The sequence below is a fragment of the Panthera uncia genome, chromosome D2 (assembly GCF_023721935.1).
Source record: "Panthera uncia isolate 11264 chromosome D2, Puncia_PCG_1.0, whole genome shotgun sequence".
Lineage (NCBI taxonomy): Eukaryota > Metazoa > Chordata > Mammalia > Carnivora > Felidae > Panthera > Panthera uncia.
In genome coordinates this window covers 56,872,233-56,888,072 of record NC_064818.1, presented here as the reverse complement: position 1 = coordinate 56,888,072, position 15,840 = coordinate 56,872,233, and the positions used below count along the sequence as shown (strand labels likewise).

Genomic DNA, 15,840 nt, shown 5'->3' with positions numbered 1-15,840 from the left:
ATCGAGGCTTCCAAGAGCTCATGTTTTGTTTCTTTGGGAGGTGATTCCCCAGAGGTTGGTCCAGCTATGTGTCCAAGCACCACCACACTTATCCTATTGTCTCTGGAGTTTGAGAGGGAAGGGGACTAGCATGAACTGGAGCCCAAGGGACTGGTCCGGAGGTCCTGTTAGAGCAGGTGATGAAATAGGAGCTGATGAATTCCCAGAGTCATCTTCTCCTCTCTGACTTCCTGATCAGGTGGCCCTCAACGCTGAGGTTGAGAACCTGGGCCGGTCCATTGTGAGTAGCCCACCAGGCGAGTTGTGTCCAGAGCCTACCAGAGCAGGTGGCTGGGTTTCAGGAGAAGAATTCTACACGTATGTGCAACAAGGGCCCCAGGGCAAAGTGTGTTTATAATGTTCTCCTTGACCTTCTTTCCACAACTTTCTAATTCTCTGCCCTAACCCAGGAAGAACTTTGGCCCCGCTTTAACTCTCCCTAGAAGGCTGTGCCTTACCTTCCTTACTCTCATCCAGACACAGACCATTCTGTACCCCCTGCCCCTACAGCCACTTAGGCCCCCAGGCACATACTTCTGCTCCCTCGGTCTCTCTCAAATCCTACACAGACTCACAAGGAGAGTTCTGCATCTGGAGACTGTCCTGGAAGGAGTCATGTCCCAGGTAGATGCTGTGGGCTCAAAACTGAAGATGCTGGAAAGGAAGGGGCAGCTAGCTCTCTCCCCAGGCATGGTAAGTGGCCCTTCACCTGGGTCCCCTCGGCTCCCCCACACTTGAACTCTGCCATCTTTTCCACTCAGTGGGTGGAGGCAAAACATTTTGGAAAGAGCCTGTTTTCAGGCTCCTGGGGCAACATATTCATAGTAGTCACTATATCAGTGGAAGTAAGGAGTGGAGGGAAGGCCTGAAGTTGATTGCTCTGGCCTAAGGGCTGCCTTAGCCTCCAGGAGATGGTCTGAGGTTGGAGAATCAGATCCAGATTTTGTAGGTAAAAGGAAGTGGGATGCAAATTCCTCCTTCATATGACCTGTCCCTTTTTCTTCCAACAGGGGGATCAAGGTGCTTGGGAACACCTGCAGCCAGCCCCAGCTATGACTCCAGCCCCCTGAGGAGTCCAGGGTGGGCAGGAGAGTGGTGGGGCAGGGGTTCTAAAGCATCAGACAGTAGGCTCCTCTCTCACTGCCTCCGCAGAGACCTCCTCAGGACACGTCCTCTGTTCCTAGGGCAGCAGTTTCCACCACTGCTCCTGCCGAGTCCACCTTGTGTCGGGCCTTTTGAACCAGTGTTTCTGTGTAGAGCTTGCATCATGCCTAGGCTTGTGACTTAGTGTTTCTGTGTGCAGCCACGTAGCTCTGTGTAGCTCTGTGAAATAACACTTCCCACTGGGCCTCTCACTTGCTGTGCTCCTAGCTCTGCTGTGATGGAAAAAAAAAAAAAAAAGGCAATAATGAAAGGAAGGTGATGTTCCCTAAGTACCTGGCACCTGGATAGCCACAATTTGGGGAAAAAAATAGAAGGGAGCAGCATTATCTGAATGTCTTCGTATTTGCCAGTGAATCTTATCCTTTGTGCATCTAGAGATCTGAGGCTAGCACCCACAGGATTGTTGTCTTCTCCATAGTTTCCAGGAGAAAGAGAAGGGGAAGCCGTGGAAGAGAGGAGACTTTCTCAGGTACGGAGATTATAATGTTACAGAGGAGTTGGAGTGACCCCTCCTCTCAGGGCGAAGTCCATGAAGGCGCCTGCTCCCAACATTCCACTAAACACTGGGAACTGAGGGGGCTGTAAACCGGGACAAAGATGGAACCTAAGGAGAATCAGACAAAGAAATGACCTCCGGATTCAGAGATCTTTGGACTAAAATGTGGTGGGCTCTGATTCTATTCTTGTAAAGAACAATATGGGTTTCTCTAGTGGCTATCAATAAAAATCCTTAGGAAAATCAGGACTTTGCATTTGCTTCTGGGATTGTAGGAAGAAGAAGAGAGGCTGGAGCTGTGAGCCATTCTTGTACTTGGGCTGGGGCACTCATATCTGCTGGGCGGTGTAGAGTGGGGGCAGTGACAATGTGAAGGGGCTGGGCTGCCCGAGAAGCCCTGAAATAAGAACTTCTGGCTCATAGCAATAATCTGAAATGGTTGGCACTATGACTGTACTGTTAGAGAGAGTGGAGACAGTGACCTAGGGAAACCTGGTCCTCAGGATGAAGAGTGTAAGGTAGCCCTTACTCTGGCATGAGGGGGTAGCTCTGTGTGTGTGTGTGTGTGTGTGTGTGTGTGTGTGTGTGAGAGAGAGAGAGAGAGAGAGAGAGAGAGAGAGAGAGAGGTGAGAGGGTGCAGATGGAGGATAACCAGGGAAAGGACTAAAAATTTCACCAAGATTTTAGGTGTATAGGTTTGCATCACAAGACCTGCTATATATCCCTTTTCCCTTGCCCTGTGATCTTTACCTCTTCCTCATTTTGCACCTTGCTCCCCAGTTGCTTTTTCTCATCCATTTCCTTCTCCCACCTGTTTCACCATCCCATCACATACACTCTATACACCTAGGAAACTTGTGAAACAGCTAAATGCGATCAAGATAACCAGAGTGTATCCTCAGCGTTAAAAGAGTTACAAAGCTGTCTTCCAGAAAGGCTGTATCAGCTGAAGATAAGTAGGTTCCAACCTGCTTCCTAAGGAAAAGGGGGCTGGGGCGCCTAGGTGACTCAGTCGGTTAAGTGTCAGACTCTTGGTTTCCACCCAGGTTGTGACCGCTGGGTTTGTGAGTTCGAGACCCACTTTGGGCTCTGCGATGACAGTGCAGAGCCTGCTTGGGATTCTCTCGCTCTTTGCCCTTCCCCCGCTCATTCTCTCTCTCCCTCCCTCTCGCTTTCTCTCAAAATAAATAAATAAACTTTAAAAAAGAAAAGGGGGACAATGAGTTGTTTATCCAAGACATTGAAGGTCCGAGTATTTCGAGTATTTCGGTTCCGGGATCAATGAGTGAAGATTTCCTAAAGGTTGGATGAGACTACCTTCAAAAGGATTCCCTGAGGCGTCTTGGGCAGAGCCTGGGTGGGGAGTCTTTGGGGCGGGGTAACTTGTCTCTGTGACTTTGGTCAGCAGGCCACCTGAGCTCAACCAACCCCAGACAGGCCGTTGGTCTTACTAGACTAGTGACAGGGATGAGCGCATTCTCAGTTCCAGGCATCGCGGCTCTTGGCAACAGGAACGACTCACAATAGCTTATTTTAGCTTCAATTTCAGCTTCATGCTTGTATCACTCAGGCCGTGCAGCAAGACCCAGTGGAGAGATGGAGAATCCCAGGGCTGCGAACCCGGGGGCGGGGGGGCAGGGCGGGACACGCCCGGCGCGCATGCGCAGACATCCACAACCGGAAGTAGCGCGGGGCCAGGCATGGCGGCGGCGGCGACGGCTGCCGAGGATGTCCCGGCGACCCAAAGAGAGGAGCCTGTTCGAGGTACGCAGAGTGGTTGGGGATGAAGTGTCCAGCAGGAGGCCGGGGGCTCGCCTGGCAGGAGCAAGCAGGTCGGAGGGGAGCACCTGACCGGGCGACTGAGATAGTTTGGCGCGGGATCGGGTGTGAGCCAAGGGCCGGTGGCCAGGGAGCAGAGTTGGCGTGTCAGATGGGGCAAGGACAAAGTGAGGGACTTGAAATTATGGCACATGGAGAATGGAGCCGACTTGATCGAATGAGGACTAGTGAAGGGGTGTGGGGAGAAGATGCCATCGCTGGATTAGGTCCCGGTGTACGGTGGGACACTTACTCGTTCTCCTTTGATCCAGACGATGCCGCCGTGGAAACAGCTGAGGAAGCAAAGGAGCCGGCTGAAGCTGACATCACGGAGCTCTGCCGGGACATGTTCTCCAAAATGGCAACTTACCTGACTGGGGAACTGACGGGTAAGGCGGGGTGTGGACTGATTCGGGTACTGCTCTATACAACCCTATGGAGCTGCGGTTTGGCTCTGGGAGACCTGTGAGGTGCTTTAGCAGCATCAGTCTGTGGCTCCCTCCCCAACACTCTTCATGCCCTGGAATACGCCTGTTGGAAGTTTGGGATGGTCATGAATGGGAAAGAAAAAGATCTTTTCCTTCCCTGTAGAAGTTCACTGGCTAATTTCAGAAATGCATAAAAATGCTTAATACAACTCTGCAAGCCTCCATAAGTGTAGACTAACTATGAGAAGACATAAAACGAATTCATATAGAAGTGCTTCCTTGGGGAAGGTGCATTTTGAGCAGGACTGTGAAGAGAAGGATTGACCAAAAAGGGGGAAACGGTTAACGAGTGAGGTGATATAAGCAGTTTGTTCCCTTAAAACAGATGTATTTATTGGGGCAAAGAGAAATTAAATTGGGGAATAGGGAGTGAACTGCAGATTTAGGGACCTACTAGGTTGGTCTGAGGATTTGGTGACCCACCCTTTGGGACGTGATTAATTTTGGGGCTCATTGTGTATTTCCAGGTCAACACATGACCTGTGTGTGAAGAAAGGTCCAAAAAGTGAAGTCTGGTCCTGTGTGGCCTCTCATAAGCATTTCTTATATGGTTTCACTTCCCCAAGCAATTGCTGTGAGCCAAATTTGGGAACCAGAATTAATGAGAAAAGGCTTGATGCAGAATGGGAGGGCTTATGAGGCTCTATCATTCTGATTAGTTACTTAATTATTCTGAGCAAGAGAAACCAAGTAGCAAAATCTAGATTTTTGGCTTCTCTTTAAAAATTCCAAAGATTTTGGCAATACTAACTCCCCCATTGCGATGCTATGATCAACCATAGCTGAGCCGCTGTCTCCTCTGAATGGATTAGGGCTATGCAGCGTGTCCCCACTACTCTGTTTTGTCCCTTTTACTGACACCTGGTCAGTTGCCATTTATTACTGCTCTTATACTGTTGCTTTTTAGTAGTGGTAGAGAATCAATTTTCTGTACCAATATTTCTATCAAGTCGGTAAAGTAAATGATAGATAAGAAGTCTGCATGTGCCAAAAAGTAGGAGAGAACATACTTCTTGATGGAAGTGAATAATCTTATGTGTTTAACATACAAACACCTGGCTTGCTTCACTCATTTATATGATCTTGCTGGCTTCTAGGTCTTACAGTGTGTGACCCTTGTTGTAGAGAGACTAATTTGCTAGCAACGAGGGTATGAATACGGAGGATAGAGCCAGAGACATATGAGCAAGAGTCCAGATGAAAAGAAATGATGATGATCAGTGACAGGGTGATGGTAGAGGGAATGGAAAGGAGAGCATGGGTACAAGAATATCATGGAAGTAGAATTTATAGGACTTGTGTCTATGGAGCGATGGCAGCCTAAGACACGTTTGAGGTTTTAAACTGGTGGTGCCATCATCTAAAATAGGGAAGTGGGAAAGCAGAACCATGTTTAGTGTAAAAATATTTTTGGTTTTGGCTTGGCTGATTTTAGATTTTACCAGGACACTTAGGTGACTTGCACATGTGAGTCCCGAGCTCAGAGAGTGATCAGAGCAGGAGAAACAGATTTGGGAGTCCCCTGCACCGTGGTGTGAGTTGAGGCTCTGAAGGATGAAATTGGCAAGGATGTACTTAGGGGTAGCTAAAGGGCCTCAACTACAGCCTCGGAGAATGCCTGTATAGGGCAAATAATTTGTTTCTAATAACAGTACTTAAGGTACCTAGGATTGATAACAAATGATTTTTACTTATAAAATTAATTTTAAGCAGATTGTAATTTCCCTGTGATTGTCATTCTTACTTGTACAAATGCTTTTTTGAGTTTGAAAGGAATCTAGCATCACCCTGAGATTGCCCATAGGAATGTGCCGCCCATGTAAACATCAGTCTTGTGTCACAGCTGAGTAAAAATTGGGAAGTGATAGTCAAGGATGAATGAGAAAGCATCTGGCATAGAAACCTACAAAGAGCAGGTTGAAAGAGATTAGAAAACCAGGCTAATATGATGTAGCAGACAAGGGAAATGAGCATTTTGTGAAAAGAGGGAGATCACAGGGTCAGGTACTATGAAGAGATGATACTGATTGAGAAGACACTATGGATTTGGTGGTTAAGAAAGCACCAATGACATTGGAGCATGTAATTTCCCTGGATAGTGGGGGCAGAGGCCAGGCTGCAAGGGTTTACATGAGTGAATGGTGAGGAAGAGGAACCAGTGAATATAAGTTACTCTTTAAAAAGGATTAGCGGTAAAGCTCCTTTGCTTTATGAACAAATGATGTCGGTGCAGCAGAAGACAGAGTGCTTTTGGGCTGGAAGAAACCTGAATATATTTCTAGTTAGAGAGGAAGCTGCCAGAATAGAGGGAGAGTTTGGAAATGTCAGGGGAAGGATATGATGGAAGAGAGACCCTGAAGGGTTAGAAGCAAGAGCATAGGAGAAGTTGTCTTGACAAGAATAGGAGCCCTCATGCCTCTTGGGAAGATATTAGGGTACAGAGAAGTTTTGAAGTGAGGCAGAAAGGTTGAGGGAGCTTATGTAAGGGGAATTTTCCACTTTTCAGGTAAATTGAGTAGAAGCCATTTGCTTTAAGTAGGGATGGGGAAGGGAACTGAGGATATAAGAAGAAGACAAATGGTTTGGAAAAGTCAGTACATAAAATGCAATATAGAATCAAATAGTAATGATTTAGTTACTAAGAAGCCGTGAGGTCCTAATTGATTTTATATATATTTATGATGCAGTCCCCGAAATTACATGTTTTCATACCATAGAAATACGAAGACTATGTCACCTCTCTTTTCTTAGGACATGAATTTGTTATTTCCCTTTCTAACAAAGATTCTGAAGTCTCTGGATCTTAACTGGTTTATATAGTTTGCTGAATATAAATGTCATAAATCAATAGTGGCCTGCACCTTTGACATTCTCTGGGTCCTGCCTTGAACTACCATTTGGCCTATAATTCTACATTCCACTGATCTATGACAAATCTTAAAGGCATCACATCTTCTGTTTATTTTAAAGCCACCAGCGAAGACTATAAGCTCCTGGAAAATATGAATAAACTAACCAGCCTGAAGTATCTTGAAATGAAAGATATTGCTATAAACATTAGTAGAAACTTAAAGGACTTAAACCAGAAGTGTAAGTAATAATATTTATAATTAAACACGTTTGTATTTAATATTCTTTTGTGCTTGGGGTTGCGGAGAAGTGGAGGGAACATGGCACCTGTCCTGAGGGAGCTCATTCTCTAAAAGTGAATTACAAAGTTAAGGTGGATTTCTTCCATTTTGAAGATTAGCATGTTTCAGTATGGTTATTTCTGCTTCGGAATCTTGATTTGGTCAGTTTATTCCTGAAAGGGAGAGGGGAGAAAAACAGTGGCCAGATTCTAGTGCATTTATTTTAACAATGCAATCCATAAAGGACCACTTTATAAGTGGAAAACCAGAACATCTGTAAATGGAAAATGCTAATTTAGAGACTGGTAGAATATATTTTTCCATTGACTTCTATGTATGTTCCCTATCTCTAGGACAGTCTTCCTTGGTATGGGATTACCCAAGAAACTGAATCAGTTGCAGAAAGATTGCTTGTAGAGCAAGGAATTTAAAAAAGAGGGAAATTAGTGGGTGAGAGAGACTTGCTTTGTCCAGGTCACAGTTCTGCCTGATCAGCTAGCTACTGTCTGCTAGTGTTTGTCCTATGAGTGACCAGAAACATGTCACTCCACCTAGTGTGTCCTGGGCAGAGTTGGAGTGACACTAGCATTCTTACTTTGCCTGTCTTTTCTACACTCCTTGTGGAGGCTGTATGAACATGTGGCCTGTCTTTGTTTTCAAAGATGCTGGACTGCAGCCTTATCTGGATCAGATCAATGTAATTGAAGAACAGGTAGCAGCTCTCGAGCAGGCAGCCTACAAGTTGGATGCATATTCAAAAAAACTGGGTAACCATTTTTATTTCTGTTTTGATTTAATAAGAGTAATCCACCCAGCCCCCACCCGCACTCTATATGACCTTAGCTAATAGGTCATTTATGGTGTGCCCATAATGATCTATTTTAATTAATTTATACAATAACCTAGTGAGAGTAATTTTTTATTAGTAGTAGTAGTAATAACAATACTATTTTCTGAATACTTAATGATATATATCAGGTACTGTTCTTAGTACTGTACATGTATTATTCTTTTTATCTTCCCAATAATCTATGAGATAAGTGCATGATTTTTATCCCCATTCTTCGGAAGAAGAAACTGGTTGAAGGGGTTAAACAAATAACTTGCATAAGGATACCGAGCTAGCATGTGAAAGAGCTACATTCCAAGCCAGGTCTGTTTGGTTACAGAGCTCAAGCTCTTAAAATTATGGTTCAGCAGGCTGAAGCATCTTTGATAATGTAGATACATATGTCTTAAAAAATGGAAAAATCAGGGGCGCTTGGGTGGCTCTTTCGGTTAAGTGTCCGATTTCAGCTCAGGTCATGATATCGTGGTTTGTGAGTTTGAGCCCTGCGTCAGGCTCTGTGCTGACAGCTCAGAGCCTGGAGCCTGCTTCAGAATCTGTGTCTCCCCCTCTCTCTGCCTCTCCCATGCTCATGCTCTGTCTCTCCGTATCTCTCAATAATAAATAAACATTGTTTTAAAAAATTGAAAAGTCAGTCAAGAGTTTACTTTTCCTTTAAGGAGGAAACTGGTACTTGTATTGTTGATGGCTTGCTGTCTGGCTCTTACATCCATGATTAAAAACAATGAAGTTGTTTTTATCCTAGGTATAATTTATAGATTATTTTATTTTCATCATTGACAATTATTGACTACTTCAGGAGAGTGGTTCGTAACTGAGATTTGACATGAGTGGCGATTAACAGTTTCACTGTCCACAATTAAATTTACTAAATGGTGACTGCGAACCTGACTATAGAGAAGGCATTGTACCAAATGCTTTCAAGGTTTTAAAGAAAAAGGAAAATCTATCACAATAAGAGGCTTATCTGATGGTCTTTTAAATCTCTTTGTTGTTCAAAATTGCTTTCCTATAGTGAGGTGTAGGGATAAGAAAACAAAAGGAGTGGGGCGCTGGGTGGCTCAGTAGGTTAAGCGTTTGACTTCAGCTCAGGTCATGAGCTCACTGTTTGTGGGTTCAAGCCCTGCGTTGGCCTCTATGCTGACAGCTCAGAGCCTGGGGCCTGCTTTGGATTCTGTGTCTTCCTGTCTCTCTGTTCCTCCTCTGCTTGCACTGTCTGTCTCTCTCTCTCTCTCTCAAAAATAAGCAAAGATTAAAAAAAAAACGAAAAGAAAAGGAGAAACATACATTGTGTGTCCAGAGAGTCTGGCTCCCAGAGAGCGCCTGGAGAGGCACTTTCCTGTGCTTAGTAAGGCTCCCCATGGCTCAAGTGCCAGTAGATCTACTTAATCCTGGTGGAGCCATTGGAGCAGGTGCTGTTGACAGGGTTAGAACTTAGTGGACTTGTTCTTAATTCTGTGTGTGTGTGTGTGTGTGTGTGTGTGTGTGTTTGACTCCCTATCTTAAGTTGAGCACATGGTTGATCGATACCCAAATATCTGTCCTTAGCTAATACGATAGTTAACATTTATGGCGTGCCTCCAGTTTGGACCCGGTTTGGACAGATGATGAGATTGAAACCAACAGGGTTTTTTTTTTGTTTTTTTTTATATAATAGATATTTTTTAATGTGCCTGGAAATGCTAAGTAAGAAAGATCTTTGTAAGAGCTGATTTTAAAAGATTTAACTTCCTCTCTCTCTCTCCCTGGTAGAAGCCAAGTACAAGAAGCTGGAGAAGCGATGAAAAACTCATTCCTGTGGAACAATGTCTTTTTTTTTAACATGGAGGAATGTTTTATAAGACCTGAATGCTGAGGCTGATGAATTGTCAAAACTCCTCAAAAGGAAACTATGATGGGTCGTCCCAGAAACGTCCCAACATTGGAGTAAACTGGAGGACTGTGGCTACCCCTGAACTTCTTTGGAGGCAGTATCCCTCAGAAACCCACACTTAAAACTCCTTACCTTTTACTTGAATGTTTCATCATCCACTCAGGACAGAGAGTCTCTCAAAGTTCAGGATAAACCTGGGCTTGCCAGTAGAATCAAATGAGAGGACCTATTTTCTCTCACAGTGGTTGATTACTACATTATTTTCTTAATGGTTGGTTTTTGAGTTTCTGTGTCGATGGTTGTTTTTTTCTATTAATGATGCTAATGTATTGCTAATAAGATCCTAAATTAAAAAAGGAAAACAAACTCGTTCTTTATAGATTGTCACCCTGTGAATGTCAGTAATTTACTTTTCCATAACATTGCAAATAACAGAAAATCTTTTTTTTTTAAGTTTTCTTAATGTTTATTCATTTTTGAGAGAGAGACAGAGTGCCATTGGAGGAGGGGCAGAGAGCGAGAGAGGGAGACTCAGAATCTGAAGCAGTCTCCAGGCCCTGAGCCGTCAGCACAGAGCCCGATGCATGAACCATGAGATCATGATCTGAGCCAAAGTCAGACACTCAATTGACCGAGCCACCCGGGTGCCCCATCAAATAGCAGAAAATCTTAAAATAATTTTAGGCTGAGTGTTGTAGACTGAGCAGAAGCTGTGAAGGGAGTATTTTGATATCCTGATGTATACGATGGGTCCTACCTGTCTCTTTTCTGTGTGAGTCAGATGTCTGGAGATAGATAACATCTTGCCATGTGCTCCCTTTGGAAATGTGGTGAAGACAAAGAGTGTGTATGTGTGCGTGCACATACACTGTGGTTTTTGAGTTTCTGTGTCGATGATTGTTTTTCTATTAATGATGCTAATGTATTGCTAATAAGATCCTAAATTAAAAAAGGAAAACAAACTTGTTTTGTTTCTAGTACCACAGAGGTACTGGATGGGGAGGTAGGGCTGCCACTCATAAAGGAAAGCATTTGTAAAATATCTTCCTACTTGTGCCTGCAGGGTCAGGGGGGCTCCTAGGGACCTGATCATCTCCCTGTTAGACTAAAGATATAAACGGATGGAGGATACTGACTGACCAGTCCAGTTTGGAAGATAGGCATCCTTATTCAGAGTTGGGTGCTAGCAGCTAGGAAGATGTCTGAGGTCCCCAATTCCATCTCCAAAAGAGTTCTTAACCCTGTTTCTGTCATTTCCCAGTATCTCTGTTCCAGACCGTCATTTATCATCCGCCCCTCTGCACTATTGCTGTGTCTCTTATAACGATCCCTCCAACCTTCTACACTGCTGCCAGAACAATTTTTCTAAAATGTGAAGTGGCCACATTACCCCTCCTGCTTAGACTCCTTTAGTGACTTCTCATAGCCTCTTTGAAAAAGCCAGACTTTTTTTTCTTTTACTTAGAAACCAAAATTGTAACAAAATACTTCAATTCGCTTTTGTGTTTCTGAGGATGAACTTGTTTAACGTGATTCTCTTTGGTTCTTTATTAAACTTTCTATAACTTTTTCATGTAAGATTTGAAACATTTGGCCAGATATATATCATGACACAGAAACTAGTATTTTGGAATTGATATATATAGTGGACAAGCTACCCAGTTACATTTAGGATACAGGGTGCTCCCAAGATAAAGCTGAAAATGCTAATTTTTTTCTCTGTGTGTGTGTTTCGTTGGGGGCATGGGGTGTAAGTTCGTTATTTTTTTCCCCAACTTTATTGAGCTATAATTGACATACAACATTCTGTAAGTTTATGATGTGCAATGTGATAATTTGGTATTTGTACATATTGTGAAATGATTACCATTTAGGTTAGCTAACAGCCTTCACTCCACATAGTTACCTTTTCTGTATGTGTGGTAAGGATGTTTAAGATCTCCTCTCTTAGTAACTTTCAAATACAGTTGACCCATGAACAGCATGTGTTTGAACTGTATGGATCCACTTACATGCGGCTTTTGTTAGATATAGTACTGTATGTGTATTTTTTCATGATTTTCTTCACATTTTTTATTCACTAGCTCACTTTACTATAAAAATATAGTATATAATACATATCATATGCAAAATATATGTTAGTCTACTATTTGTGTTATTGGTAAGGTTTCCAGTCAACAGCGCAGGGAGCCAAGAGTTATATACAGTTTATTGAGCATTCAAGGGGTCAGTACCCCTGACCCCTGTGTTGTTCAAGGGTCAACTGTATACAATATTGTTAACTACAGTCACCATGCTATATATTAGATCCCTAGAACTTACTCATGACTGGAAGTTATAACACTTTGACTAACATCTTCCCATTTTCTCTACTGCCCCAACCCCTGGCAACCACCAATCTACTGTTTCTATGGGTTTGGCTTTTTTTAGATTTCACATATGAGATTGTACAGTATTTGTCTTTCTCTGACTCACTTCACTTAGCATAACGCCCTTAAGCGTCATCCATGTTATCGCAAATGGCAGGATTTCCTTCTTTTTTTCATTGTAAATATATACACTACAGTTTCTTTATTCATTCATCCATCACTGGACACTTAGGTTGTTTTCATGTATTGGCTATCATGAATAATGCTGTAGTGAATGTAGGGGTGCAGATACCTCATTGAGATAGTGATTTCATTTCCTATGGATATATACATAGAAGTGGGATTGCTGGATCATATGGTAGTTCTAATTTCAAGAAGAAGCTTCATGCTGTTTTCCATAGTGGCTGTACCAATTTGCATTCTCACTGGCAGTGCACAAGGTTTTCCTTTTCTCCACATCCTCACCAACACTTATCTCTTACCTTTGTAATAATAGCCATTCTAACAGGTGTGAGGTGATACCTCATTGTGTTTTTGATTTGCATTTCCCTGATGACTAGTCAAGTTGAGCACCTTTTCATGTACCTATTGGCCATCGTTATGTCTTTGGGAAAACGTCTATTCAGGTCCTTTGCCCATTTTTGTTTTTGTTATTATGATTTTGTTAACTAGGCTTCATGCCCAGCGTGGAACCCAACACAGGGCCTGAACTCATGACCATGAGATCAAGACCTGAGCTGAGATCAAGAGTTGGACGCTTAACCAACTAAGCTACCCAGGCACCCTCCCCCCCCTTTGCCCATTTTGAAAATAAGATTATTTGCTTTTTTGTTATTGAGTTGTTTGAGTTCCTTATATATTTTGTATATTACCCCTTATCAGATAGGTGGTTTGCAAATATTGTCTACCATTCTATAGATTGCGTTTTCATTTTGTTGATTATTCCTTTTGCTGTGCAGAAATTTTTTAGTTTGATGTGGTCCCAGTTAGTAATGTTTGTTTTTGTTGCTTGTGCTTTGGTGTCATATCCAAAAAATCATTGCCAAGACGAATGTCTAAGTGCTTTCTATTTCTTTTAGGAGTGTTACAGTTTCAGTTTCTTACAGTTAAGTCTTTAATCCATTTCAAATTAACGCTTATGAGTGGTGTAAGATAGGGGGTCCAGTTTCATTCTTTTACATGTGAACATCCAGTTTTCCCAATACAATTTATGGAAGAGACTATCCTATTGAATATTCTTGGCTCCTTTGTCAAATATTAGTTGACTCTATATGCATGGGTTTATTTCTGGGCTTTTGTTTCTGCTTTACTGGCCTTCCCCCCCCCACTACTATACTGTTTTGATTGATACTGCTTTGTAACATAGTTTAAAATCAGAAAGAGTGATACCTCAAGATTTACTCTACTTTCTCAAGGTTGTTTTGGCTATTCACAGTCTTTTGTGGTTCCATACAAATGTTAGGATTGTTTTCCATTTCTGTGAAAAGTGCTGGATTTTGATAGATATTGCATTGAATATGTAGATGGCTTTGGGCAGTATGGACACTTTAACAATATTAATTCTTCTATAAGCACAAAATATCTTTCCACTTGTATCTTCTTCAGTTTCTTTCATCAGTATCTTATGGTTTTCAGTATACAGATCTGTAACCTTTATGGTTGAATTTATTCCTAAGTATCCTATTGTTTTTGATGCTATTATAAACAGGATTATTTCATTTTCAGATAGTTTGTTATTAGTATATACACACACAACTGATTTTTGTACACTGAATTTGTGTCCTGCAACTTTACTGAATTCATTTACTCTGTTTTTGTTGTTGTTGTTGTTGTTGTTGTTGTTGTTAGAGTCTTTTAAGATTTTTTATAAATGATTTCTTCTGCACACAGAGACAGTTTTACCTCTACCTTTCCAATTTGGATGCCTTTAATTTCTTTTTCTTGCCTGATTTTTCCGGCTAGGACTTCTGGTACTATGTTGAATAGAAGTGGTAAGAGTGGGCACCCTTGTCTTGTTTCTGATCTTAGAGAAAAAGCCTTCACCCTTTCACCATTGAGTATGATGTTAGCTGTGGGCTTGTCATATATCACCTTTACTATATTGAGGTACATTCCTTCTATTCACAATTTGTTGAGAGTTTTTTTAATCATGAAAGGATGTTGAATTTTGTTAAATGCTTTTCCTGCATCTATTGAGATGATCATATGATTTTTATCTTTCATTCTATTAATGGGGTTTATTGCATTTATCGATTCCAGTATGTTGAACAATCCTTACATCTCAGGGACAAGTCCCATTTGATCATGGTGTATGATCCCTTTAATGTGCTGTTGAATTCAGTTTGCCAGTATTTTGTTGAGAATTCTATATCTCTATTAATCAGGGATATTGGCTTGTAGTTTTCTTACAGTATCCTTATCTGCCTGGCTTTGGTATCGGGTAATACCTCATATAGTGAATCTGAGAGTGTTTCTTCCTCTTCAGTTTTTTATAAGAGTTTGAGAAATATTGCATTAGTTCTTCTTTAACTGTTTGGTAGAATTCACCAGTGAAATAATGCAATCCTGGGATTTTCTTCATTGGGAGTTGTTTGATTACTGATTCAAGCTCCTTACTCATTATTGGTCTGTTCAGATTTTCCATTTCTTCTTGATTGAGGCTTGGTGAATTTTATGTTTGTAGAAACTTATCCATTTCTGCTTGCTTGTCCAATTTATTGGCATATAATTGTTCACAGTAGTCTGGTATGCCCCTTTGTATTTGTGTAGTATTGGTGGAAATGTGTCCCTTTTCGTTGATAATTTTATTTATTTGAGTCCCCTCTTTTTCTTGGCTAGTCTAGGTAAAGGTTTGTCAATTTTGTTTATCTTTTTCAAACACCAGCTCTTAGTTTCCATTGATCTTTCCTATTGTTTTCCTATTCTTTAATTCTTTTAATAAATTATTATTTTTCTGCCTGCTGCTTACTTTAGGCTTAGCTTATTCTTCTTTTTCTATTCTTTAATGTGTAATATTAGACTGTTTACCTGAGACCTTTCTTTTTAGTACAGACATTTATAGTTATCAACTTCCCTCTTAGACCTGCTTTTGTTTCATCCCATAAGTTTTGGTGTGTTGTGTTTCCATTTAATTTGTGTCAAGATTTTATTTTTCCTTGTGATTTCTTCTTTGGTCTATTAGTTGTTCAGGAATGTGCTGTTTAATTTCCATGTATTTTTTAAACTTTCTAATTTTCTTCCTTATTTTTCATTTAATTTTGGTTTCATATCATTTTATTAAAAGTATTTTTTATTTTGAGAGAGAGCGAGTTCTCATGCACGAGCAGGGGAGGGACAGAGAGAGAGTTGGAGAGAGAGAGAGAATCCTAAGTAGGCTCCATGCTGTCAGCACAGAGCCCAATGTGGGGCTGGATCTCATTAACCTCAAGATCATGACCTGAGCTGAAATCAAGAGTTGGACACTTAACCAACTAAGCCACCAAGGTGCCCAAGTTTCGTATCATTGTGATTGGAAAAGATACTTGATATAATTTGTACTTGAATTTGTTGAGACTTGTTTTGTGGCCTAACATATTATCTGTCCTGGAGGAATGTTCCATGCTCATGAGAAGAATG

General features: G+C 41.7%; 2 protein-coding genes across 2 annotated transcripts in view; both read left to right on the top strand.

The window, feature by feature from the left end:
• The window catches only part of PKD2L1 (polycystin 2 like 1, transient receptor potential cation channel), a 48,319-nt gene extending 44,933 nt beyond the window's left edge, over positions 1-3,386 (top strand). Inside the window, 5 exon segments of the mRNA XM_049646008.1 lie at positions 239-357; positions 609-732; positions 1,050-1,163; positions 1,622-1,672; positions 3,270-3,386. Of these exon segments, the coding sequence (XP_049501965.1) occupies positions 239-357; positions 609-732; positions 1,050-1,163; positions 1,622-1,672; positions 3,270-3,386 (525 nt within the window).
• Positions 3,360-11,990, top strand: BLOC1S2 (biogenesis of lysosomal organelles complex 1 subunit 2). The gene is made up of 5 exons (XM_049645587.1): positions 3,360-3,463; positions 3,790-3,906; positions 6,976-7,095; positions 7,799-7,903; positions 9,736-11,990. Exons 1-5 carry the CDS (start codon positions 3,400-3,402, stop codon positions 9,765-9,767), a joined length of 438 nt encoding a protein of 145 aa, XP_049501544.1. The 5' UTR covers positions 3,360-3,399; the 3' UTR covers positions 9,768-11,990.
• Positions 11,991-15,840: the final 3,850 nt, after the last annotated feature.